The sequence below is a fragment of the Gadus chalcogrammus genome, chromosome 20 (genome assembly GCF_026213295.1).
Source record: "Gadus chalcogrammus isolate NIFS_2021 chromosome 20, NIFS_Gcha_1.0, whole genome shotgun sequence".
In the NCBI taxonomy this organism is placed as follows: domain Eukaryota; kingdom Metazoa; phylum Chordata; class Actinopteri; order Gadiformes; family Gadidae; genus Gadus; species Gadus chalcogrammus.
Genome location: NC_079431.1, coordinates 5,245,975 through 5,269,495, shown reverse-complemented (window position 1 = coordinate 5,269,495; position 23,521 = coordinate 5,245,975). Strand labels below are relative to the sequence as shown.

General features: G+C 43.2%; 4 protein-coding genes across 7 annotated transcripts in view; 2 read left to right on the top strand and 2 right to left on the bottom strand.

The window, feature by feature from the left end:
* The window catches only part of tbc1d4 (TBC1 domain family, member 4), a 30,552-nt gene extending 18,747 nt beyond the window's left edge, over positions 1 to 11,805 (bottom strand). For all 3 annotated transcript variants that reach the window (XM_056579435.1, XM_056579437.1, XM_056579436.1), the window contains exons 1-4: positions 10,337 to 11,805; positions 4,146 to 4,274; positions 3,498 to 3,732; positions 1,834 to 2,078 (exon numbers count right to left, since the gene is read on the bottom strand). In XM_056579435.1, coding sequence (XP_056435410.1) covers positions 1,834 to 2,078; positions 3,498 to 3,732; positions 4,146 to 4,274; positions 10,337 to 10,732 — 1,005 coding nt within the window. In that variant the 5' untranslated portion in view covers positions 10,733 to 11,805. The remainder of the gene's footprint in view (positions 1 to 1,833; positions 2,079 to 3,497; positions 3,733 to 4,145; positions 4,275 to 10,336) is intronic.
* Positions 11,806 to 11,897: 92 nt separating this feature from the next.
* commd6 (COMM domain containing 6) lies at positions 11,898 to 14,866 on the bottom strand. The gene is made up of 7 exons (XM_056579439.1): positions 14,580 to 14,866; positions 14,199 to 14,257; positions 13,881 to 13,946; positions 13,716 to 13,792; positions 13,393 to 13,561; positions 12,831 to 12,983; positions 11,898 to 12,666 (listed from the first exon to the last, which is right to left on the bottom strand). Exons 1-7 carry the CDS (start codon positions 14,602 to 14,604, stop codon positions 12,616 to 12,618), a joined length of 600 nt encoding a protein of 199 aa, XP_056435414.1. The 5' UTR covers positions 14,605 to 14,866; the 3' UTR covers positions 11,898 to 12,615.
* A 226-nt stretch (positions 14,867 to 15,092) lies between these two features.
* Positions 15,093 to 17,671, top strand: uchl3 (ubiquitin carboxyl-terminal esterase L3 (ubiquitin thiolesterase)). Of its 2 annotated transcripts, XM_056579727.1 has the most exons (9): positions 15,093 to 15,239; positions 15,413 to 15,424; positions 15,808 to 15,936; positions 16,098 to 16,254; positions 16,388 to 16,473; positions 16,607 to 16,654; positions 16,791 to 16,866; positions 16,991 to 17,049; positions 17,435 to 17,671. In XM_056579727.1, exons 1-9 carry the CDS (start codon positions 15,198 to 15,200, stop codon positions 17,516 to 17,518), a joined length of 693 nt encoding a protein of 230 aa, XP_056435702.1. In that variant the 5' UTR covers positions 15,093 to 15,197; the 3' UTR covers positions 17,519 to 17,671. The 2 variants fall into 2 exon arrangements, with proteins under 2 accessions (XP_056435702.1, XP_056435703.1); XM_056579728.1 differs by lacking the exons at positions 15,093 to 15,239; positions 15,413 to 15,424 and adding an exon at positions 15,472 to 15,532.
* A 1,845-nt stretch (positions 17,672 to 19,516) lies between these two features.
* Positions 19,517 to 22,634, top strand: hpxa (hemopexin a). The gene is made up of 7 exons (XM_056580346.1): positions 19,517 to 19,643; positions 20,124 to 20,146; positions 20,584 to 20,856; positions 20,971 to 21,122; positions 21,443 to 21,596; positions 21,878 to 22,090; positions 22,531 to 22,634. Exons 1-7 carry the CDS (start codon positions 19,576 to 19,578, stop codon positions 22,632 to 22,634), a joined length of 987 nt encoding a protein of 328 aa, XP_056436321.1. The 5' UTR covers positions 19,517 to 19,575.
* The last annotated feature ends 887 nt before the right edge of the window (positions 22,635 to 23,521 follow it).

The window sequence follows — 23,521 nt, the reverse complement described above, 5'->3', positions numbered from 1 at the left end:
GGCCAGAGCAGACAGAGCACCGCTCAATCAGGTATTTGACCTTCATGTGTGATGGTTACAAGCAGCTTTATGAGAAACCACATTACACTCCCTGCACTCTCCTCGGTTTCTCATAACGAAAGTCTCCTTCAGTGTATTTTCAGACACACTCAATACAGCAACACAAAATCAAGGTCACCGTTCCTGGGTAAATTATTTTTCCCATAATTGACTGCAGAGTTTCATGTTGAGTGCAGTGTACTACTTTTCCATATTAGCTCCACTTTAGCCAGCTAATATTAGCTCTATTTCTATGGCCCTAATATTAGCCTTCCTTTTCATCCAGCGAATATACATGCTAAATGGATGAGTGTATGGGGAATGGCAAAGGGTTTGTTTGGGCTCAATGCTAGTCATGAAAAAGGGTATCCCAGTGTGTGGGACCAGTGTTAATAGTTAACAACAACAACAACAACAACAACAACAACAACAAAAATAAAGCCCAACTCCTCATGGGTAGTGGCTCTCAACGTGAGGCAGGAATGGTCTACGTTGCAGTCTGCGACTCCAACCCAGCCCCCATTAGAATGATTTACAGCCTGCTATACCGGCCACTACAGCCGCCAGCCGACTGGGCTAAATGTAGAAAGGGATTGAATGACAAACAGAGCTGAAGCCAGCAGCCATTCCGTTTATTCTAGAGGAGCAGAAGGCAGAGTGTTTAACCCAATTATACAAACGACATGTGACTGATAACAAATAGGTTGTCAGTGCTTCTAAATAATAAAAGGGGGGAAATGTAATTTGTATCTGTAAAACTAGACAATAATTCTGAGGACATCGAATGAGTGGGGCCATTTGAAACCTTTCATTACATTCCCTGTCGTCGCTTCCTCCATCCATCCAGAACAAGCATATACCATTCATTCCCCTCAGCGGGCTGTAAGCCATTGAGTCCCACCACATATGAATGGATCCCATGGTTCCTCATAAAAGCATGTGCTTGCACCTTCTTCGGCATGTTCGCTCACAATTCTGTGTGATATTGTGTGTTGTTATGGCGACCCGTGTGTTGGTACCGTCAGAAGAGCAACACATCGAAGGCACGGATAGGCCTAAAGCTATTAACAATAATAGCCTGGATCATGGGGAAAGATGGACCTTGACTTACGTCATTACATTATACTCGGACGATCTGTTATTTACTTTCTGTGATGCACAGGTGTGTCGTTGTTTTATCAGGTTAACTGCATCACTTGTCTGCTCTTAACTTTTATATTATTATTGTCTGTTCTTAATAATGACTTGCCTTCGGCTGCTGAGGGTATCTAGTTCCTCCGTATTATCATAAAATGTTTGTGTATTTTGTTACTGCAATCATTTATTTTCTAACACTTTATTTCTCTGTGTATATGCTCCATAAATATCTTATGTCCCGATTATTTTTATTAAAACATTTATGGGGCATGGTGTTTACAGGGCTCCTGCTAAGGGACGACAGATGAAAATGAGCTCCAAGCTTTATCGGGTGCAATACAGTATATGTACTGTGCACAACCCCTGTGCAATAATCATAAATAAAACAAACAAATCTCCATACTGTTGTACAATGTCTGTTACTGTGCTGCACTTTCAATGCAAAACTATTTAGCCTCTGGAAATTAATAAAGTCTTAACTTGAACTAAAAGGCTCAATAACTCCTCATGTTTCTTAGGGTTAGGGTTAGGGTTATTTTGTCCATTATTTTTTTAGTTAATATAATTTGTGTGTGAAATTGTCAATAATTAGACTTGAAGAAAATACTTTTGTTGTGAGAATTCTAACCCGTCCCTGATTGGTCGACGCCGGCGTACCTGGAAGAGCATGGTGCGGTTCTTGTCGGCGTCGGACGGCTGCACGTGATTGGGCGCGCTGGCATGGCGGCGGCGCGCGGGCGGCATCATGGCCGTCTCCCGGGGCCGCCTCTGTATGCCGCCCGCCAGGCTGCTGCAGCGCGTGCGGAACTCCTGCTGCTCCTCGAAGCCGGAGTCCTCCAGGATGCATTCTGGGAAACCGCCCCTCAGGCTGCCCTGGCTGGCGCTGCCGGACAGGCTCCTTCCTGGTGGCGTGGGGCACGGACGGACACACGCACAAGGTCACACGCACGCACACACAAGGTCATACCGAGCACGCACACACAAACCACAGTCATGTGCACGCATCAAAGAGTCGCATGCACACACACATTGATGCGCACGCATGCACACAGTCATATGCACGCACACCCACAGTCATGTGCACGTATCGAACGCACAATCATCTGCACGCAACAAACAGTCATATGCACGGCACGCAGACATTGATGCGCACGCACGCACACACAGTCATGTGCACGTGTACGTTGATACACAGGCACACACAAATTCATATGCATGCACGCACACACACAGTTATATGCACGCACGCAAACACAAACAGTCATGTGCACGCATCAAACAGTCGTATGCACGCACATATTGATGCGCACGCACGCACGCACACACGGTCATATGCATGCACGCACACACAGTCATGTGCACGCACACACACAGTCATGAGCACGCAGCAAAGAGTCATATGCACGCACACATTGATGAGTACGCATGCACACACAGTCATCTGCCTGCAACAAACAGTCATATGCACGCACACACGCACGTGTACGTTGATTCACAGGCACACACACAAATTCATATGCATGCACGCACACACGCACGCACACACAGTCAAATGCACAGTTATTAATATGCACGCATGCAAACACAAACAGTGATGTGCACGCATCAAACAGTCTTATGCACGCACAGTCATATGCACGCACGCACACAGTCAAATGCATGCACACACAGTCATGGGCACGCATGAAAAAGTCAAATGCGCACACACATTGATGCGCACTCACGCACACATTCATATGCACCCATGCACGAACGCACACACAGTCATATGCATGCACGCACACACACTCAACTGCTTGATGCCATCATTGAAGCATCTTGATAAGAGAGTCCTCCCTCTTGAACTCCCTCCCCAACCACATCCGACAGGCTAACACACTCACACTTCATTCAAACAGGCCCTCAAAACCCACCTTTTTAAGATGACCTTCACAACATAACCTCCTTCCCTTCTCTCCCTCCTACTATTCTATAGTTTTACTTATAAACATCCTTATTAAAGGATTTTATTTTGGATTCACTCTGTAAAGCGTCTTTCAGTATTTAGAAAAGCGCCATACAGGTCTAATGTTTTATTATACATGCTGCGTAGCTCTTGTTGTACATAGCATCGATCCGGGCAGCATAAGTGTTACACAGAATAAGACTAACTTCCTCCTTGAATTCTTTTTCATTCCATTCAATTTAGGAAAGAAACGGCCATGCCGGGGCAACACCAAGGGCAAGGTGCGCACACACTCAGCGATTGTAGCGGCCCTCATCTAAAAATAATTTGAAGGAAAAACTCAAATCGACACAGAGTGTTCCGGAGGGGGCCTCACCTCGGGCGTCCGGGAGCTCCGCCTGGAGGCTGTCCATGTCCTCCGGGCTCTCGTTGAGGACGGCAGACAGGGGGTCCCCCTCCCCGCCCACGGTGAACTCCACCGGGCTGCCGTCGGCGGAGGCCCGCTGCCCGCTGAGCAGACGCTGGCGCTTCCGGTCCACCTCGTGCTGTCGGAACTTCTCGATGCAGTCGTCCACCAGCGTGGTGGGGGCCTTCTTCTGGCCCACCGTCACCTAGGAGGTGTTTGCTTTGGTTAAGGTCTCAGCCTTCATTATCTTTTGACATTTAAAAAGGTGGTGTGAGATTTGGGAGCCATTGTTGGCTTGTGATTTGATCGTAAAGGCATAGCCATCTGTCCGCTATTAATCAGTGGAATGCTTTGTGACAGTGTCTGTTTCGAGTTTCCCTGATTGGTTCAGGTAATCCACCCTGCCCGTCAATCACAGGTCAGTGATTGGAACACTCAATGGTGGAGAAACGTAGGGAAGGAGGGAGCAGAGGGTGAAGGGACCTCTTTTAGGGGTTGTTTGTTCCCAAAATGGTGTCCTCTTCTGCTCTTTTAACTGCTCTCTCTCTCTCTCTCTCCGGCATGGTAGAATCTTACCTAGAGCAGCTTTAACACACGACACTGCAGTCTTTCTCTCACCTTGCCGCAGTACAGGACCTCGTACTTCTGGGAGTTGTAGAAGGCTTCGTCCGTCTCCTGTTTGGGTTTGGCGTCACCCTTCAGTGCCGATTTGGACACTTGGCGAATGCTGCTGATGACCTCAGAAACCTGACGTGGAGACGACAAGGTTAGGGTTTGCACCCACGGCACAAGGGAAGGCACAGGGACAATCAGGGTGGAAGGGAATGTAAACCCATCCCTGCTGGGGGCTACATTAATACGCACACTACGTAAGCAAGGAAAGGGATCGAATGGATTGTTCCTTCAAGCCCAGAGGAAATACAAAACTAGCTTCACAAGCTAGCAAGACGTTTTATTATTAACTCTCCTAATGTTCTCTCCATTCACTGAGCGAAATGTGTGTATTCACTAGAGGATTGCATAGAGTACAGTGTTTAAAAGTGGTCTGTAAGATATTGTAGCATTGTAAAACATAAGTACGGTAAATAACAGTCTGAGATCCATTGAACAACACAAACACTGTGGTTGGCGATGTACTGACATGCGACAACAAGAAATAGATCAAAGACTTGCAGAGAAAAACAGCGGCATTACACTTAAGGACATTGTTGGCAACGGAAAGAGAGACCCTGACAGAATAACAGGGACGGAGCTTGCTGGGGCTTTGGGCCAGCAAGGGACACGCCCGGACTCCATGAGAGCAGAGACAAAACAACCCTGGGTAAAAGGAGCAACATGAAGGTCAACTGCTTCGATTGTCTGCTGTGGCACAGAGCTTATAGCGGTCCTGTCACTGCCCTCCATTCTTGAAAGTAAAAATCTGGGAACATAAATTACACAAGACAAAGTGGTTATTGCCAAGCTTTATTTAAGCCTAAACGGAAATGAGGACAGGGTTTGTCCAAGTACTGCCGCGGCATGATTCCTACTGTGGTGGGAGCTGAGCGAGGACAAGTCAGAGGCTACACACATAAAAACAATCTGCTACCAGAGTGTTCTGACAGACCCAATTGCTGTGGATTACCGACGAATGTGGGCTTCTTTAAAATGAAATGGAGAGTAATCAGAGCCAAGGTCAGCTCAACAACGTGTTTTGAGGCAAACATTACTGCCTAACCAAACAGCAGCACTGCACTCTGCACACATGCACTCCTATTTGGACCTCTGATAAGAACAATACGCATTCTGCTGTTCAAATACACCTGGGCGCTTTGGAGGGAAAAGTACCAAACCAAAAGAACATGAACCCGGAACCATTGGAATTGATACCCAGGTTGTTGAGAAGGAATGGCATCCCATATGAGGACAAATTCCTGTTATTAAGGGAAAGGAATTCAGCCTCATAAAAGGCAAAATCAGGTGGTTTACCTGACCACCAGCATGTTGCCGTGGCTACCAAAACCATTTTAACAGCACACTCTGTAAAGGTCACACACAAGTGCTTTGACTCCCTGGGGTAGGAGCCATGCAGCGCTAGATATAGAGGCCCCTCTGTTGAGACAGAGAATACGTCCTCCCCTCGCAGAAATCCCCAGCGCTCAGTAGGAGAGGTTAGGGAGCTGGGAGGGCCTGAGATCCTGCGTGTCAATTGGCTGAATCCTCTGGAATTTCTTGAGGATCTTCCAAAAACAACTTTTTTTAAGATTATGGTAGATGCTAACCTTTGGAGAAAAAAAAGTTGTGAAATCAAGCTCAGTAAAAGCATACCCAAGTAGTGTCCAAACAGAGCATGAGTCAATGATAACAAAAATGCGTATACAGAAGTGTTTTTCCTGTCCTATCCGGTCCAATGTAAAACACACCTGTTAATGCACACAGTCTTCATTTCAAAAGTCTGCAAGGATGTGCGCTGTGCACAACCTATCACTTTGAACTTCAAAACATGCTTTTGAAGGCTGGGCGACTACACAACGGTTTTTCAAACCATCCCTGTAATGAAAACCGAACGGGTTCCAATAAACAAACAGAAGTGTTGATAACAAGTACCATAAATACAGGTGAATAAAGTAATGGACACAACAAAGTATTGTTACCCACAGACTTAAGGCTGTTTACAGACAATATAAGGTCTCCAAGTGTTAGCAAAGACCTCGCCAGGCCCCATCATGTATTAGAGGAACATAGGTGTGCAGTGTGCACCCTATCTTGTCAAACCCCTTCCCAATTTACGAAACCATCCCACCCTGTGACCTATACTATAAAAAAAAGCCCTGTTGGATTATTCATGAGCACCATGATGCCCCGGTCCGGCACCATTTGATCTGATCAATTATTTGTAGCGTGAAACCGATAGTCCGATACAGATTCAATCCGGCGTCGAGCAGCCAGGCAAGGCGTGTAGAGTACAGAATGCACCGATGAGTCATGTGGCGCACGCAGGGACCAGTCTGTACTTCTCCGCCCACTTTGCATTGTTTCACGCACTGCTTTACATCTCCCCGATCCCATGACGACTCGTCCGACGTCAGTCCCTTGCAGACAGTATACGTAACACTTTTTGGTTCGTGTGCGTGCGTGTGTTGGTGTGTGTGTCTGATATGGGGCCAACCCTGCAATTATAACCTAGTGCAGCTGGCGAGGGCTTAGGGTCGGACTGAACGGGATCGTCCTTTCTGAGCTGGGTCCGTGTGACTCAGCTCCTGCCTGGTTTTCTCGGGGCAGGCTAATAACGTGAGCGGACACAGCGGCTGGCACGTAAGGACCACGTCTCGGTTACACTTAGCGGAATCAGAGTCAGAAACAGATTCATTGCCAAGTAGATTTGCACATATAAGGAATTTGTTTCCAATAAGCCCGTATTGGGACAAGACAGGCGAAAACAAGGTGACTAGTGATAACAATAATGATATGCTTATAGTAGTAAATAGGGTAGCATGATGCCACAAGAGTGTAATGAAAAGGAGGGATGACATAAGCCTGATTTGGTGCCCAATAGGAGTGCAGGGTCAAACCTATGATGCATGCTTGTGTTTGTTGACACGCTTTGACAGAAGAGGGTTCTCATCATCAGGGCTGTCCAGATAAGGGAAGAAGAAAGCTAAATAGTTTCCAGTGTGTCAGAGTATGTGTCACACTCACAAGAATAAAAGCGACATGAATACATCTACATAAATAAATAATGACTTCATTATAACTGATGAATTTATAAATAAATAAATAAAAAATAAAAGATAAAAAACAAAGCACTATAAATAACTTTATTTTTAACTGCTAAAGCCTATTTTTGGCTGCCCGACCTCTTAAGAGAGACAATCGTCTGCAATGTGCCACGTGTTCTTGGGTTGAATACACCTGTTTGTTTAAGTTCCAGATGCGATTTAACACAGCAGCCGAACAGAGCTATTCCATTGTATCCTATGCAGAAAGCGCATTGGAAAAATGTTGAACTACTTTATCAGGCATACGCCCATAAAGTCTGGATGTTGTGATTGGCCCAGAGCATCAACAGGCTACGGCCTATTTAACAACACTCAAGCCGGCATATTCCCTCCTGCTTGACCACTAACTACTTCTGCCCGTCTCCATGACGGCACATAGGATGGAGGATTTAAAAAAATACTTTGGAACACAATGCAAGGGTTATTTTGTTTATCCAAGGATAGCAGTGCAAGTGACTTTATGGTCATCTTTGCTACCACCAAATTACTCTGTAATCCTTATTACAGAGTCCTTATTGATATACAAGACCTAAATCACAAATCAGTCAGATCCCCAAAGCTTTGATGCCGTCTTCAAATTCTAAGAAGCCATGCTGTCAAAGGTGCTCAAATCTGAGATGGCTTTCCCCCTGCCATCATCCAGATTGGAGAACAAACCAATGGGTCTCCTAGCAGTTAACAAGTGAGGTCAAGAGATCCCATCGGGCTACTTTTCCCAAGTCAAACACAATCAGTAAACACTGTGAAGGCACAAAATGACCACTCTGAGCTGATAATGGCCCAACAGGAGTGAGGTCAGTGTGCTATTTTTGCCCACGCTATGCCAGTCTCACCCCCACCCCCCTAGACTCACAATCAGGTCAAAGGCTGGGACTGCATTAAGCCAACAGATTTGTTTCGATGCAGCCCCCTGTGACTGTTTGTGTGAACCCACCCTGTTGGTTTGCAGATGTGAAACTTTAAACTTTGCTTATATTGTGTGCAACGTGTCATTGTGCATACTGTGAACTGCGTACAGTGGATTTCAAGCTGACAAATGTCCTGAAATGTCTTTAAGACATAGCTATTCCAATGTCTAAAACACCTAATGAAACATAACAAATGAAAACACTTGTTTTATTCTTAGAAGCTGCCACAGACAGTTAATTAATTAAGACACAACAAAGACACAGCTTGTGTGTTTTTCTTCACAAGTGTGATATAATGGATGTCAGTGGAATACCGACTGCCTAGTTTCAGACCGCATCCACACCGCGAAAGGAGTTCAGTGGAACCAAAAGCATGGATTATTTACATCTTCACATGAATAATGTAAACAATTAACGTGGGGTCTTTACAAACCGACCAAATCCTTTAATGCTGTGGTGAGGGGTCAAACCTCATCATATTTTAATCTATATAAAAAAAAAATACGTTTGTCTGTCACACATGTTTGTGTGACAAAAGCTCAATATTTAGATGAGCGTGCAGGTTGGCCACGGTTACAGGGTCTATGACTCATCACCCTTTCCGATGGCCCTGCTTTCCTCTCCGATGAGCCACGCAACATGACTCCCTACTCAGTTTGAACTCCGTCACATCATACCGACAGGTGCAAGAAATCGGTCTTTCTTTAGGCTGTTTACACCCGGCTCTGCAGAGGAAACTCCATATATGATCAACTTTCTCCAACTACAGCAACTATTTCAGTTACTAATTTTAAACTTGTAGGTCTGACAGCACAAATTTAAAAGAAAGAACAAAAGGAAAGCTCCTGTTCTCTGTGGTACCGGTGTAATGCTCCTATCAGGTCAGTATATCCGTACTACCGGTGTAGTGTTCACACCAGGACTGGCAAGCAGACGAATAATGCAGTGTTCAATGAGGTAATGGTGTGGGTTCCACATGGTTCATCTTGCACATGTTGTTAGCTGCTTGCTACCAAACCTGTTTGACTTGCGTAACTGAAACAATGCAGACTGGGGCCCTGTCTGCCTCTCATGGCTCACATGGCTGCATGTGCTTGGATGTACAGAGGAGGTACATGAGTTCCTCCTCTCTGACGTGTGGCATCATACATCATACTCTCTCTCTCTCTCTCTCTCTCTCTCTCTCTCTCTCTCTCTGTCTGGTTACCCCAGAAGACAAACAACCCAGCCCTTGGTTTCTACATACCAGGGGAAACTTGATAGCCATGCATGCAGACCGATCCCTGAAGATATATGCGAGTTACTTTATGGACGACCTGTGCCCCATTTCCTGGTTGACATGGGAAAATGCTAGCACATGGCTGGAGAGCATGGCTTTAGGCAGGCCCCAAGTTGCACCTTGCTTCATGCATATGTCAGGAGTCATGACACACTACCCCAATCTGTAGCGTTTATGATACAAACAAACATACAAATGCATGCAGGCCAAGCCCGACGTTATCAGTATGAGACACCTTCACTTCTTCAGCATACCTACTCCAATCAGAGCAGACCAGACCAGGAGCCATACACTGTGTGTGTGTGTGTGTGTGTGTGTGTGTGTGTGTGTGTGTGTGTGTGTGTGTGTGTGTGTGTGTGTGTGTGTGTGTGTGTGTGTGTGTGTGTGTGCGTGCGTGTGCGTGTGCGTGCGTGTGTGTGTCAGTCTTAACTCCCACCTACTCTCCAAGTAGGATTCTCAATATTTATGTTAAACATGATAATCAGGTTAAATCTAAAATAGGGTTTCTTTCCAGGAGACAATGGGCCAGATGTTCGATCCACCGCAAGGGAAGGATCATGGGATTATTTTCAAGGCAAATCTAGGTTGCATTATCCACAGTAGCCTTGGCCCAAATCCTTAATACTAGAAACAAACAACGTTGTTTTGACTGGGTTGTTATCCATGTTGTCTGGGCCCATTCTGAAATAAATTAAAACGAAAAAGGTATCTGATTCCAGGAACTGGAACATCACTACAGTCTTTCAGGTTCCAGTCAGATAAATTGTATTACTCCCCTCGTGAAAGTACCGCAAAAGCATTGCAATGCGCTATTGCAATTACTTTGGTGTTACTGGTGCTGCTGTGTTTATTTCTGTCACCTACCTGGTTGGGGTCACAAGCCTTGAAGACGTGACACGACATCTGGGATTCGGGGTTGTCTTGTTGCCCCCGGATAAGGTAAGCAAAGTAAGTGAGATCATTGCTGTTGTGAATGAATCGAGAAATGAGCTGTGCTTTGTGTTCAAATATGAAGACAGATGAGTTGGCGTTATTGGAAGGGACGCATCTGATGAATGGAGGTATGAGCACAAGCTGAACTTCTCTAGCCTGGATGGGACCAGAATCGTTTTTTTCGCTCTTCCTCCGAATTTCGGCAACCAGCCACGGCAGCATGGGCAAGGTAGTCCGTCTGTCCAAAGCGGACGAACCGATGTACCACAAACTGAATCGTTTGTCCGATTTCGGTGGGCTGTTTTCCTTTTCCTCTTGACTCTCCATCTCTGCTGATCTGATTATTTTCTTTCTTGAGTGGTCAAAAACTTAAATGACAGCGAAAAAAACTAAACAAAATATGAATATTCAATATATGGACGGCCCGGGTATACAATTTGCCCCTTCACGAAATAAGATATTACCTAAGCATATTTGTATAGGCCTACGTCCAAATATTTTTCAAAAGTCACACAATAGCTTGTACGATCACGCACCATGTGCTCTGTGTGTCGATCATAACAGTCCTTTGATACTTCAAATCGGTAGGCTTAATTTTCGAAGAAAATGTCACAAATGGTACTTTTTGTCATGCTTTTGCGTAACATGCATAACAATGCATAAGTTCACGAGTTTCTTTTCTAAAACGTGGCGTTGGCAGACTCCGAGATAAACAGTTGTCCATGAAACACACTCCCAGTCAAACGCGTCTCGTCCTGTTGTTGATGTATCTTGCGCGCTACACTAGGAAATTGCATACAAAAAAAATAAACAAAAAACAGAATGCTGCATCAGCCTCCAGTCCTCCGCGCTGTTTGACAGCTGTCTTCAGAAATTAATAATTCCGTGCGTCTGCAACGCTTCAATGCAGTCTCCCATCCCTGAGATTCTGTCCACACAAGAACGCCTTGGAGGAGTGGCTGTACCTCCATAGGCCGTGCGAAGGGAGGGGAGCAGACCCACAAATCAGTCTGTTCCTTGGTTTGCATGTGCGGTAGTGGGCTGTCCCGTTCAGCTGTCTATGTCACGTGACCCGCGCTGCAGCACGCCCCGCCTTCCATACAGTACACAATAGTTGGCATGACAGTGTGGAAAATTGTATGTTCTGGTGTATCCCAAAATGTGTGCCAAAAATGTTTCCATGTAAAACACGTGCAGCAAGAAGACCAATACATAAAAACAACTGTTGAAAAGCAGACAGCTAGGCAGGTCCACATCACTGGAGGGACTTAGGATAATGCGTTATTTCATTTCAGACTACATGGATTTGAAAAAGTCGTTTATTTATCGTAATGCTGTACAAATCACTTACTGCAGTACACCACTCTCGTGTCACATTTCCCATGTTGCATCGTATTTCACTCCACCCTCTTTTCTCAGTAAAGATAGGAACATGATGCTAGAATAACAAGCAGTGCTGTCGGCATCATCATCATAAATGGGATTCCAAATGTCAAGCAGATTGCAATTGAGCTTTTATTCATTGTTGTTTGTTTATAAAAAAAACACACACCCCACCACACATGGGCATATTTATTGAGCACCGCGGTAGGGGATCCCCTGTTGCCAACTGGATGCCAATTCCAGAAATAGCGGCAGTGCTACATGTATCGTCAGCAACGAACCATAATGCCAGCTCTAAACATAAAAGAGTGTGAAAATGTTTGCGTGAGAATATTGATCATTGGAAGTCTGGGGTTGCAGTAAAGTTTCAACTCATTAAAAATTAAAAAAAAAATCTTGCCTTTACAATAACCATCCATGGTTTGCCACAATTAGTATGTTGCAATTTTCTACTACAAATAAGATTGTTGGCACGTTGTTGATAGAATTGATAACTCATGTCTTCTTGCACAGCATAAAAACATTTCAACATATTTAACCACAACAGACCATTGGACTATGTCGTGTCAAGAGTCACAAAGTATGCTTCTAACATCCGCAATCTCCACACGCAAAGCTAATGTAAATGAGCTGAAAGACCTGCATGTTCTTTTATAATACTCTCTCCAACTAACAAAGTTACTTCATTTATATAAACCGTTACCAACCAGTGAACTTGGACATTTACAGCCACCTCGGTAGTCTGATATAGCCATCTTGATTTAATCCTTTCAAGCTATTTCCCAGTGTTGCACTGAAAAATAAATCAATGCCATCTGATCAGATTCCTACACCGTCTCCAGAACCGCCGCCATCTCCTTGAACTGCTTGTGAAAGTTCTGCAAATACATTTTGTGATTATTAATACCAATAACGAACAATCCTGAATTTGTCAAAAATTTGTATTGAAATTAACCGATAATTATGTGTTCATATGTCACAGTAACACAGACAAAGTTCAATGCAACTATAGGAAATATTATCAACTCTAATAAATATGTACCTGAAATTGTGGAATGGTCATTTCAAAAGACTTCTGACTAATCTGTCCAGAAGGCTCGACGATCTTCAGCAGCACAGACACAAAGGGAGAGTTCAGAGACCGACATGTATCTGAGCTCACTGCCATGCCGAGTTTCCACTGCATGTCCACCAACTAGACAGAAAGGACAAAACCAACAAGTTACATACCAAGCTTGTGACCCAGTACTCATGCCATGTTCGAAAACATGAAAGCAATATCAAGTCTGAGCTACCTGCGTACAAAAAGGAGAATTTTTATGAAAACTAGATAGAAATAGGAACAAACGCACATGCTTATTATAATATTTAAAATAGTTGGACAGTTCGATCTTGCACCATGCTTTTAGCCCGCCCCATGTACATTAATGGAGGGTCAAAACGGGGTGCGGTCAAACTACACATTTGGACACAATATTTTAGAAATTCACTTTGTGCATGTATTTGATGGTTGGTAGTTATTGCATTACAGTATTCAAAATGGAACGGGCACCAAGGGATCCCCTGCATTGGCAGTTGGAGTATAGTAATAAAAACAAACATGCCTGTCCAATGCTAAGCAAGGCCTGGACCTCCTGCTGGCTATGGACCAGAGGACCTTGCTCGGTCCACAGCTTGTGCACAACCTGCAGGGACGCTTTGGGCCACTGGGTACAGCCCTCTTCCAGCTTGGACACCAGGTCTCCTGCAGAGAGGTTGCTCTTCCCCGCTGACCTTCATAAGATAACATGGCATTCATTCAAATATTGGAGCTTGTATAGAGAGATTAGTTTTACATTTGATATATTTGTAATAGCATTAGCTGAATGGATTGAGCTATGGGAGCTGCATGCAGTATAGCCAAAGAAACATGAAACCAAGAAAGTACCTGAACGTCAGCATGAGAAATCTGATAATGCTCTGCAAAGCATTTTCATCGAGATTCACTCCATTTCTCTGAAATGTCTGCCCAGAATAAGAACACGGGTAAGAATGAGCAACATAAAACGGTGATGTGGTCTGAGTGAAGATAACCTAAACTAGATATACTCACGTTCGATATTTGAGATGAATCCACCCCCCTGGTGAGACCTTGAAGATAACTCAAAATGTGCTGACACTGTAAAGGTCACCAGAATATCAAAACCACAACTTCTTCTGAAGCCAAACAGCAAACATTAAATATTCTGCTATGCACATTTTGAGCCACTTGGTGGCCCAAAATATCAGATAATTTTTTAACAACAATATGTGTAAATCACATACTGGTTTATGACCATTGGATTATTGGTACAATGTGTACAATGTGTTATCCCTAAATTGCATTTAAAATAAGACAATGTATTTGTTTTACGAGAAATATCAGGCTTACTGTGTCCGTGAACAGCTCTAAGGAAAGTGTCCCAATGTCACCTACTACTTCAGTTGCGCCTGAAACGCAAAAACAAGGTTATTAATCATCAATACTGTTTCACCCAATGAGAATAGTATAGCTTTGCAAAGAAAAGCACAACACTGTAGTGTGGTTCTGGAAGAGTGGAGACCCTGAGCATGCTTGCAGCTTATATTGAGTTATAGCACGATTAGACAGTAATCTATGAGAGCAATATGCGTACCACGCAATTACATTAATGAGAAAGTATTGCTTGGCTTGGGGTTCACATTTAGCCTGAATATGCTAACTCTTTACAGTAGCATTATCTTTAGGGCACAGCAAGACAATCGTCTGTTAGAAACTGAAGTTCAAACACACCGTTGGATGCATCAAGTCCCGGCATCTTAAATATCCGATAGATGAAAATGTGAAAGAATAAGGAACCTAAAATCGGATTAAACTGAGTTATGGTCCGTTGTTATAAAAGGCCACAGAGCTCCCCCGCGACTTCCATATGTCAGTGTGACACACCATCAACAATTCATCAACTATTTGTCTTAACAAATGTAATATAGACCCTATATCTCAATGTTATGATTAATGTGAGAGATTAGCCTGTCCGAAAGTAAAGCTTTGGGCGTCCACTTCTGGTAAACGGCGCACGTGACACTGGACTGTTCCAAGTCACGGGGAATTAACTCAATGCGTGTTTAATGCAACGGAGAATATTGTTTTTCAAAAACAATATTTCTAACTGAATGAAAATATTAAACCGTATAAATGCGCAGAATAAACCTTAATTGTGTGATTGATACATAACCCGACATAATATAATGATTAAAAAATCCCCACCCACCCCCAGTATTACCTAAGTTCCTGCGATACGGAAGATACGGAAGCGCATGTCAGCTGTCAAAGCAAACAGGCTGTCTGCAAATCTGCTAACAATCTATTTTGTTACCGTTCAGAAACACATTTGCGGCAACATCGTCAGATATGGATGGCAAGCGTTGGTTACCTCTGGAGGCCAATCCAGATGTAAGTAATACAATCAAAATAGAGAAGCCATTCATATTTGTATCGTCATTCATTCAGAAGAACGCCATCTCATTTAGCCACTACAACAAAAGCGTGCAGTAAATGTGGCCTAATGTGATAAAGTCATACAAGACTATTTTGACAATATCCCTTTGTTTTGTTTTTCCTTCTAGGTAATGAACCAAGTAAGTAATCTCAAAGTGATTTTGATTTGAATCTTCGGCAAGGGCTGATCTACCGTGGTTGTGGGTAAAACAAGTTTGCAGCTTTTGCGAAGTGAGCTAACATATGATGTGAGTCAATGTTGTTTGGCACGCAGCGCACCTCTCGCTCCACTGCGCCACACATGTTTTAACAACACCCCAAGCCCTATTTGAGCTCGTTCTTGAACCCATTAGTATTCATATCACTTCCATCAATACATTTTCTGACTTGTCCAATCTACACTGTAGATGGTAATATAACGCTGTAGATTTCACAGCATTGCATTGGGTTATGATTATGTGAAGTAGCAGCTGCGTAGACCTTTTATGGGCCGTGTCTTTAATGTTAATTTCCCTTTTGTCAGTTTCTATGTCAGTTGGGCTTGCGTCCAAGCTGGCAGTTTGGGGATGTTTATGGGTTGGACCCAGAACTCCTCAGTATGGTACCAAAACCAGTGTGTGCTGTTCTGCTCCTCTTCCCAGTGACGGAGAAGGTAACGTCTCTTTGTGCAATTGTAGCTTATAACCGGTATTAAAACGGTTGTGCAAATCAATTTGTATCCCAATCCATTAACTTATCTGTATTAATTTATGTTTTAAGATCCTACCATGTTTGACATTATTATTTTAACCCGTAGCATTCAAATTTTTTCAGTATGAATCATTCAGGTTGAAAGAGGAAGGAAGAATCAAAGAAGAGGGGCAAGAGGTGTCTTCTGATGTGTACTTCATGAAGCAAACCATTGGGAATGCCTGCGGTACAATCGGATTAATTCACGCCGTGGCAAACAACCAAGCCAGTCTGGAATTCGGTAAGTGCTTAACATCTATGTGTAATACCATCCCTATGAGTAATGAAGTGCAACGAAGGAACGATATTGTAACGTTGTGGTTACCACATTGTCCTGCTCACTTCATTAATTCCACATTCTCCATCCTCTGTAGAAGCAGATTCTCCACTGAAGAAGTTTCTGCTGGAATCCTCTAAATTGAGCCCAGAAGAAAAGGCAGTCTTCCTAGAAAAAGATGAGGTAGGATATGCACAAAGTTTGGGAAAATGTCAAAAGATTTGTCTTTTGTCATGGTGTAACTATCTTATCCAATGCTAACTAAATAATGTGTACATAAAATTAAAAACTGTAAAATGTCTACCATGCATTCCAGCATATGCGCGTTACCCACGAATCAAGTGCACAGGAGGGTCAGAGTGAGGTAGGCCACAAATTGTACCTGTAAACTTACTGTTTTTAGTACTTTATTATACATTTCCCAACTATACATTTTGCATCAGTTGTGATGGACCGATATGTAAGACGTCTGTAAAATCCATCTTGTTTTCAATTTTCAGACCCCAAGCATAGATGATAAAGTAGACTTGCATTTCATATCTTTTGTAAACGTTGGAGGACAACTATGCGAACTAGGTAAGTTGTCTGCCATCAAAACACATGTTTATATAGAAGCGCATGCAGACGTTTCTGCATCTAATATTGATGAAAAGATGAATTTCTGTGTAGCAGTTGAGTGACGGTCTGTCGTTTTGCCTAGATGGCCGCAAGCCTTTCCCCATCGTCCACGGAAAAACCTCCGAAGACACTTTCCTGGAGGTAAAATAAATACAAAGCACACCAAGATGCAGGTTCACAAGATTGCATTCAAATGCCATATTTCATGTTATGTTAGATAAGTACAGACATTGAGTAGTATCACTCTATGAGAATGGTGATGAACATCGTTATTCTAATTATGGTTATCATCATTATTTAGGATATTATCCATCTTATGGTGGAAATGTATTGGATATAAGTATTGACCCTTATAGGTATATTTAGCCGTGTATGTATATATGTAGGTAAGTGTATGCATGTATATGCAAACACACTGTATGTATGTCATTTGTTTGTTACTCTTAATAATATAAGCGGAAGTTTCTGCCCCTACCCTTTGGTTACAACCAAAATGCATTCATTCATTCATTCCAATGTCCTGCAGGATGCCGCAAAGATGTGCAAAGTGTTCATGGCACGCGACCCCTTGGAGCTCCACTTCACGGTTATTGCCCTCTCCAAAGCTTGAAGCCTGAACGCTTTCTTGTTTATGACACTTCCCTTCCACACAGAAGATTTCAGAATTCAATTCTACTGCCAATCATTCGCAAGTGCTGACCTTTTAAGAAAGAAAAGTTCAATTTTTACAAAGTAAAGAACAGCCAAGATACTGAAAATATATTTAAAAGAAGGAATATTTAAATGATCTTCCATGTCTGTCATGCCTTTATTGTGAGGTTTTCAAAGGAATTCAAGTGTGTTGTGCAACTAAAATACTTACAATTAATTAAAAATGCATATTCACTGTCGAACCCTGTTTAAAACATAATCGGGCTGCCAGTATAGATATTCACTTTTTTATGTAAATTCTGATAATATACATTTTGTGGCTGTTGAAGATTAAACTATAAAATTGGTCATTACTATTTTCAAAAAGTATTGTGTTGTAAAAAGCTTGACTTAAACAGAATGCATACTTTGCAATCAAATTAACCTAAGCAGTGATGCACTGAAAAAAACGTCTTTAAAACAGCTTGAATGCACAATGCCTGGAAAGCTGATTCACTCAAACGTTAAGATAAAGTCTTTTGGAAAGGTGCCTATTTCTTTTTTTTATTGAGCTGGAATGTGTGTTGAATAAAAACCAATGAATGACAACCAGATTGTGTAGTCACTTTGCTGAAGCACATCTAACATTAAATGAAGAAATGTCTATACAAATGTGGCATCCACTCTTCTGGCAGACAAAAGGGTGTAGCCCAGCTTTGTTTTGAAGACCAGTTGATTTTTTTAGGACTTAAAGAGTTTATTTGACTGGTTTTTAATCTGTAAACTATCTTTTACTAACCTCTTAATGAGGTTAAACTTAAGTTAACATATTCTTGTCTTCATTTATATTTCTATCTTTGACCAGTGTTTATCTACCTCAATGGTACGTTGACTGTCTATATAATGATTTAAAATGATGAAATTATTATAAAATAGATTGTTCATTCGCTTTTGCCAAATGCAGAATGTTTACATATACTCTGCTTATTATGGATATTACTTTTGCTCGGGCTCAAGCTACAGAGGTAGCAAAAAGGGTTTAAGGATTTCGTATCAATCAATCGTTCCACTCTAGATGGCATGTCCCAACGTCTTATTGAGTAGTTTGTTTTAGAAATGGTTATCACATTTTCCAGTTGAACACATTGATTTTTGACTGATAATCTCCAGACCCATGTTTTTGTAATTGATTCCCAAATAGGATGATGTCAGGGCTTTTTGTGGCAGGGCTTTGGTAAAAAAAGAAGTATAGATAGTACCTAAGGAGATGTTTGTGTCATTAATCTCTTTATTAACCATTAATGACGTGTTTTAAGAAGGTTCAATATTCTTATTAGTTTAGGTTACATCACCATAACCCATTTTTTTTTCAATATTATGAATAGGACTATATTAATTTAAATATATAAATACAATAGTTAACATGCCATCATAACTTTTGATGCACCTCATATTTGATTCCGACACAACCCTTTGTGCAGTCATCGTCAGGTCCAGTGCAACAGGCGATTTACATGATTTCATAACCAGGTCAATGGCAGAGAGACCCCTGTCCAGCTTGATAACAACTTTGTTTGTGACGAAATCTCCACTATAGTTGAACTGGTGTAAACGCACGCTAGTTTGTTTTATACAGTATAATCTACGCCTATTATTGCTAGTCTACCTTATGGCCTTTTCCCATCAAATTAAGAAAAATATACAAATGTCACACTAATATATCATAGTCAGACATCTTCCCATCTCCATAGATTATTTACTCAGAATACATGTTGATACTGACATAAGCACATTCCTGCCCCCCTGTCTTTATTCTGCATCGATGTACAAGATAAACACATACGTCGGAACTGTGTGTCAAACACACAGAATTTACCCCCCCTCCTCGAGGGGTTAGGAGTGGGCGGGGCGGGGGGAACATACGCAATATCTATAAAGGCTCTCCCCTGAATGGTCTCCAGTCTACACACTCCCCTCTCCACTCCATCGCTACGAACCCCACCCAGGACCCGGGAGCACTTCAGCTAAAGGACCACCATGAACACCATGCTGATCCACTGCCTCTGCCTGGGGCTGGCCCTGGCACTCAGCCACTCCGCCCCACCGTAAGTCCTTGGACAGCTCTCCCTGAAGCCGCCCTCTGTTGCTGGGTGTTTGTCTGACCCCACCAACCACCTCCTCCCGGTTAGGGCATTGCGCTAATTGCAGAGCTGCATGCTTTTGTGCTTGGTTGTTGGAGTTTGGCGAGACGCAGTTGGTTTTGAATTATTTGTCTTCAGTGTGTGCCGACGTTGATGATAGTGATTCTGTGTGTGTCTGTGTGTGTGTGTGTGTGTGTGTGTGTGTGTGTGTGTGTGTGTGTGTGTGTGTGAGTGAGAGAGAGAGAGAGAGAGAGAGAGAGAGAGAGAGAGAGAGAGAGAGAGAGAGAGAGAGAGAGAGAGAGCAAGCCCCCATAGTTGCATGGGCTTGAAATTTGCCATTAAAATTAGCATCAGGGTAACAGAGTGATAATGTGACAAGACAACATCATGACCGCCGTGTGATTTATATGCACTGTTGAATTGTTGTTTGCATTTCTATTTTAGGAACCTGGATATGATGATGGCAGGTAATGAGATTTCCACATCATAATACTTACATGAAAAGACACAAAGGAATAAAAATCAAGCTGAATATAAAAGTATAATGTTGATGAAAGCATAAAGCGTTTGCAACATGCAACAAGCTAATGTGGTATAAACGGGATGTAATATTTGGCAAATTAATTGCCTTACATCGTTTAAGGCCACATTATTTATATCATTATAAATATATTTTTATCATTATATTGTGAGTCTGAAGTGCACGTCAGCACAGTGATTGCAGTTTACATCATTGACCAGTAGATGGAGGTATACCCATGTAACGCTGGCTAACAGTCATCACAACAGCAGGCCCGTCGAATATGCTTTTACCCAACTGTAAACTGTACTGTACATGTCATGTACATCGTGAATACGATGCAAGCTACTTTGATACACATTCATGTATGTACTTCATTTTTAGATATGGGCCATGATCACTCTCACGATGGCCATGATCACGCTCACGATGGCCATGATCACGCTCACGATGGCCATGATCACGCTAGCGAAGGTCATGCTCACGTTCACGACGGTCAAGATCACGTTCACGGTGTCACTGGTCATGATCACGTTCACGATGGTCATGTTCACCACCACGCCGACCATGAACATGTGGCTCAGATTGACCGCTGTGAGGCTGTTGAGTTTGATGCCATCGTGCCGGACGCTAGTGGAGTCCCCCTCTTCTTCAAAGGTAGATTCAACTAATCATACGTCTATCTGCCTGCCTGCGGATAGACAGATAGATTCATACGTAGATTTGGTCCTTTAGAATATCCGTTTGACGCTCGTTTTCTGTCTTTCAAAGGGGACTTCATGTGGAGGGGCTTCCACGGACCCTCTGAGCTGATCAATGGCTCCTATAAGGAACTGATTGAGCAACACGCGGAGCTGGGTAAAATCAACGCTGCGCTAAGCATGATCGCCGAGGATTCTGACAAGCACGTCTTCTTCTTACTGGTAGGGCCATCACACACACACCCTTAAACTTTACCTTTCAACTCGAATCTCACACTATAACCCACAGCAGACAACTCCTAAAGTATGAAGCCTGTGAAGTTGGAATTTCTCAGCCGGTCTTTTAAGTCAGCAATAATTATTTTGCAGGATTTAATTCTTAAATAATAACTTTTAATAACTTAAATACACATTGCTCTAATGCAGTGTCTATTAGCTTCCCTCCAATGTAATCATCTTGTGAATGTGTCAATGTTCGAATAGGAAAAGAGGGAAAAATCCTGACCTGTTCGTCAAATCTCAGAGTCGTGTGTTTGTTGCAGAATGACAAGGTGTTCAGCTACCATGACCAGACCCTGGAAGCGGGCAATCCCAAGGCCTTCTCTGAGGTATTCCCCGGGATCCCGAACCACGTCGACGCGGCTGTGGAGTGTCCCAAGGGAGAGTGCGTGCGAGACACCGTCATTTTCTTCAAAGGTAAATAAATAATGGAATATGTACGGCTGTTAGTAGGACGAAGCGGCAGCATCCAAAACCGCTGTTTCACTTGTAAATGACGGATGCTATGAAAGGAATGAAACATCCCGATGGGAAAGGGACCATGTCCTCTGAATTCCTTCGAGTCTGTTTAGCTGATTCTGTGAGGAAAATGTGGAAGCTGCTTTTTCAAGTGTTGCAGGCAGAAATAAAGCATGGAAAAAAGATGAATACTGTCCACTGTGACTGTCCATATAAACATGGGTGCGCTCTTCCACCAGGCTGTGAGGTCTTCCACTACGAAACCCAAACCAAGAAGGTGAAGTCCAGCCACTGGACCCACATGCCCAACTGCACCTCCGCCCTGCGCTGGCAGAACAACTACTACTGTTTCCACGGGAACCAGTTCACCAAGTTCCACCCAGTCACCGGCAGCGTGACCGGCACCTACCCCAAAGACGCGCGCGACTACTTCATGAAGTGCCCCAACTTTGGTGAGTGACGGGGGCTACCGTTGGTGACATTGAAGAACTTGAGGGGGCCTAATAGGTTATCAAGTGACTTGGATTCGCTTACATTAAATGCATTTAACTCAAGTTAACATGAATCTATTTTTACTTGCCAATGTTGATTAACTGTACAACTTTTACAATTGTAAAACTTTGTTTCCAATTAAGTCTTAGTATTTTGAATGAATTGTATCATTTCATTTTACAGTTAATTAAAAGGGGATGCAGTTAAACGATACAATTCAATATAAATACAAATATATAAATGGATACAACTCTTTTTGATTTTATTAAATCAATTAACGCATAATAATTAAATGGCTTGCATATCCTACATCTCTATGAGTGGCAGCCGGAGCACGACCTTGTTGTTGTTGTAACTCGGTGGTCCAGTCCACTCACTGTGCTCCTGTGTCGCCTCGCAGGGCTTCTGAGCAACCACACAGAGAGGGAGCGCTGCAGCCACGTTCCCCTGGACGCCATCGCCTCCGACGGCCTGGAGAGGGCAGTGGCCTTCAGAGGTCAGTGAGACGCTGGGCACTGGATCCCTTACAAAGGGAATGTTTGCATGAGCTGCCTGCTTAAATGCACCATTCACAATTCTTCCCCGCCAGACTGTACACAATTCAGTGGCATGCTCTAGGATCAGATAGGATTGAGATCTACCTCTCTGAGCCTGTATGAGAGCGGCCCCCGAATCTGAATTTAATGTGAAGCTCATTCCGACAGTTCAGTGCAGATCACTGTCACATGCAGTTGAGATATGATAGTGTTCCATAGCAGTGTGTTAAAGGGCCTAACTAACACTCTCTCTCTCTCTCTCTCTCTCTCTCTCTCTCTCTCTCTCTCTCTCTGTCTCACTGTTTTTCTCTCTCTCTCTCATTTTCTCCCTCTCTCTGCCTCTCTCTCCCCCTCTCTCTCTCTCTCTCTCTCTCTCTCTCTCTCTCTCTCTCCCTCTCTCTCTCTCTCTCACTGTCTCACTGTCTCACTGTTTTTCTCTCTCTCTCATTTTCTCCCTCCCTCTCTCTCTCTCTCTCTCTCTCTCTCTCTTCCTACATCTCTCTCTATCTTCTTCTCTCTCTCTCTCTCTCTCTCTCCATCTCTCTTCTCCCTGATCTCCTCTATCTCCTCTCTACTCTCTCTCTCTCTTCTCTCATCTCTCTCCAACTGTTCTCAACTGTCTCACTGTTTTTCTCTCTCTCTCTCATTTTCTCCCTTCCTCTCATCTCTCTCTCTCTCTCTCTCTCTCTCTCTCTCTCTCTTCTCCCTCTTCTCTCCATCCTCTCTCTCTCTCTCTCGACCTCTCTACTCTCTCTCTACTCTCTCTCTCTCCTCTCTCTCTCTCTCTAATTCTACTCACCTCTCTCGCTCTTCCCTCTCTCCCTGCTCTCTCCCTCCTCTCTCCCTCTCTCTCTC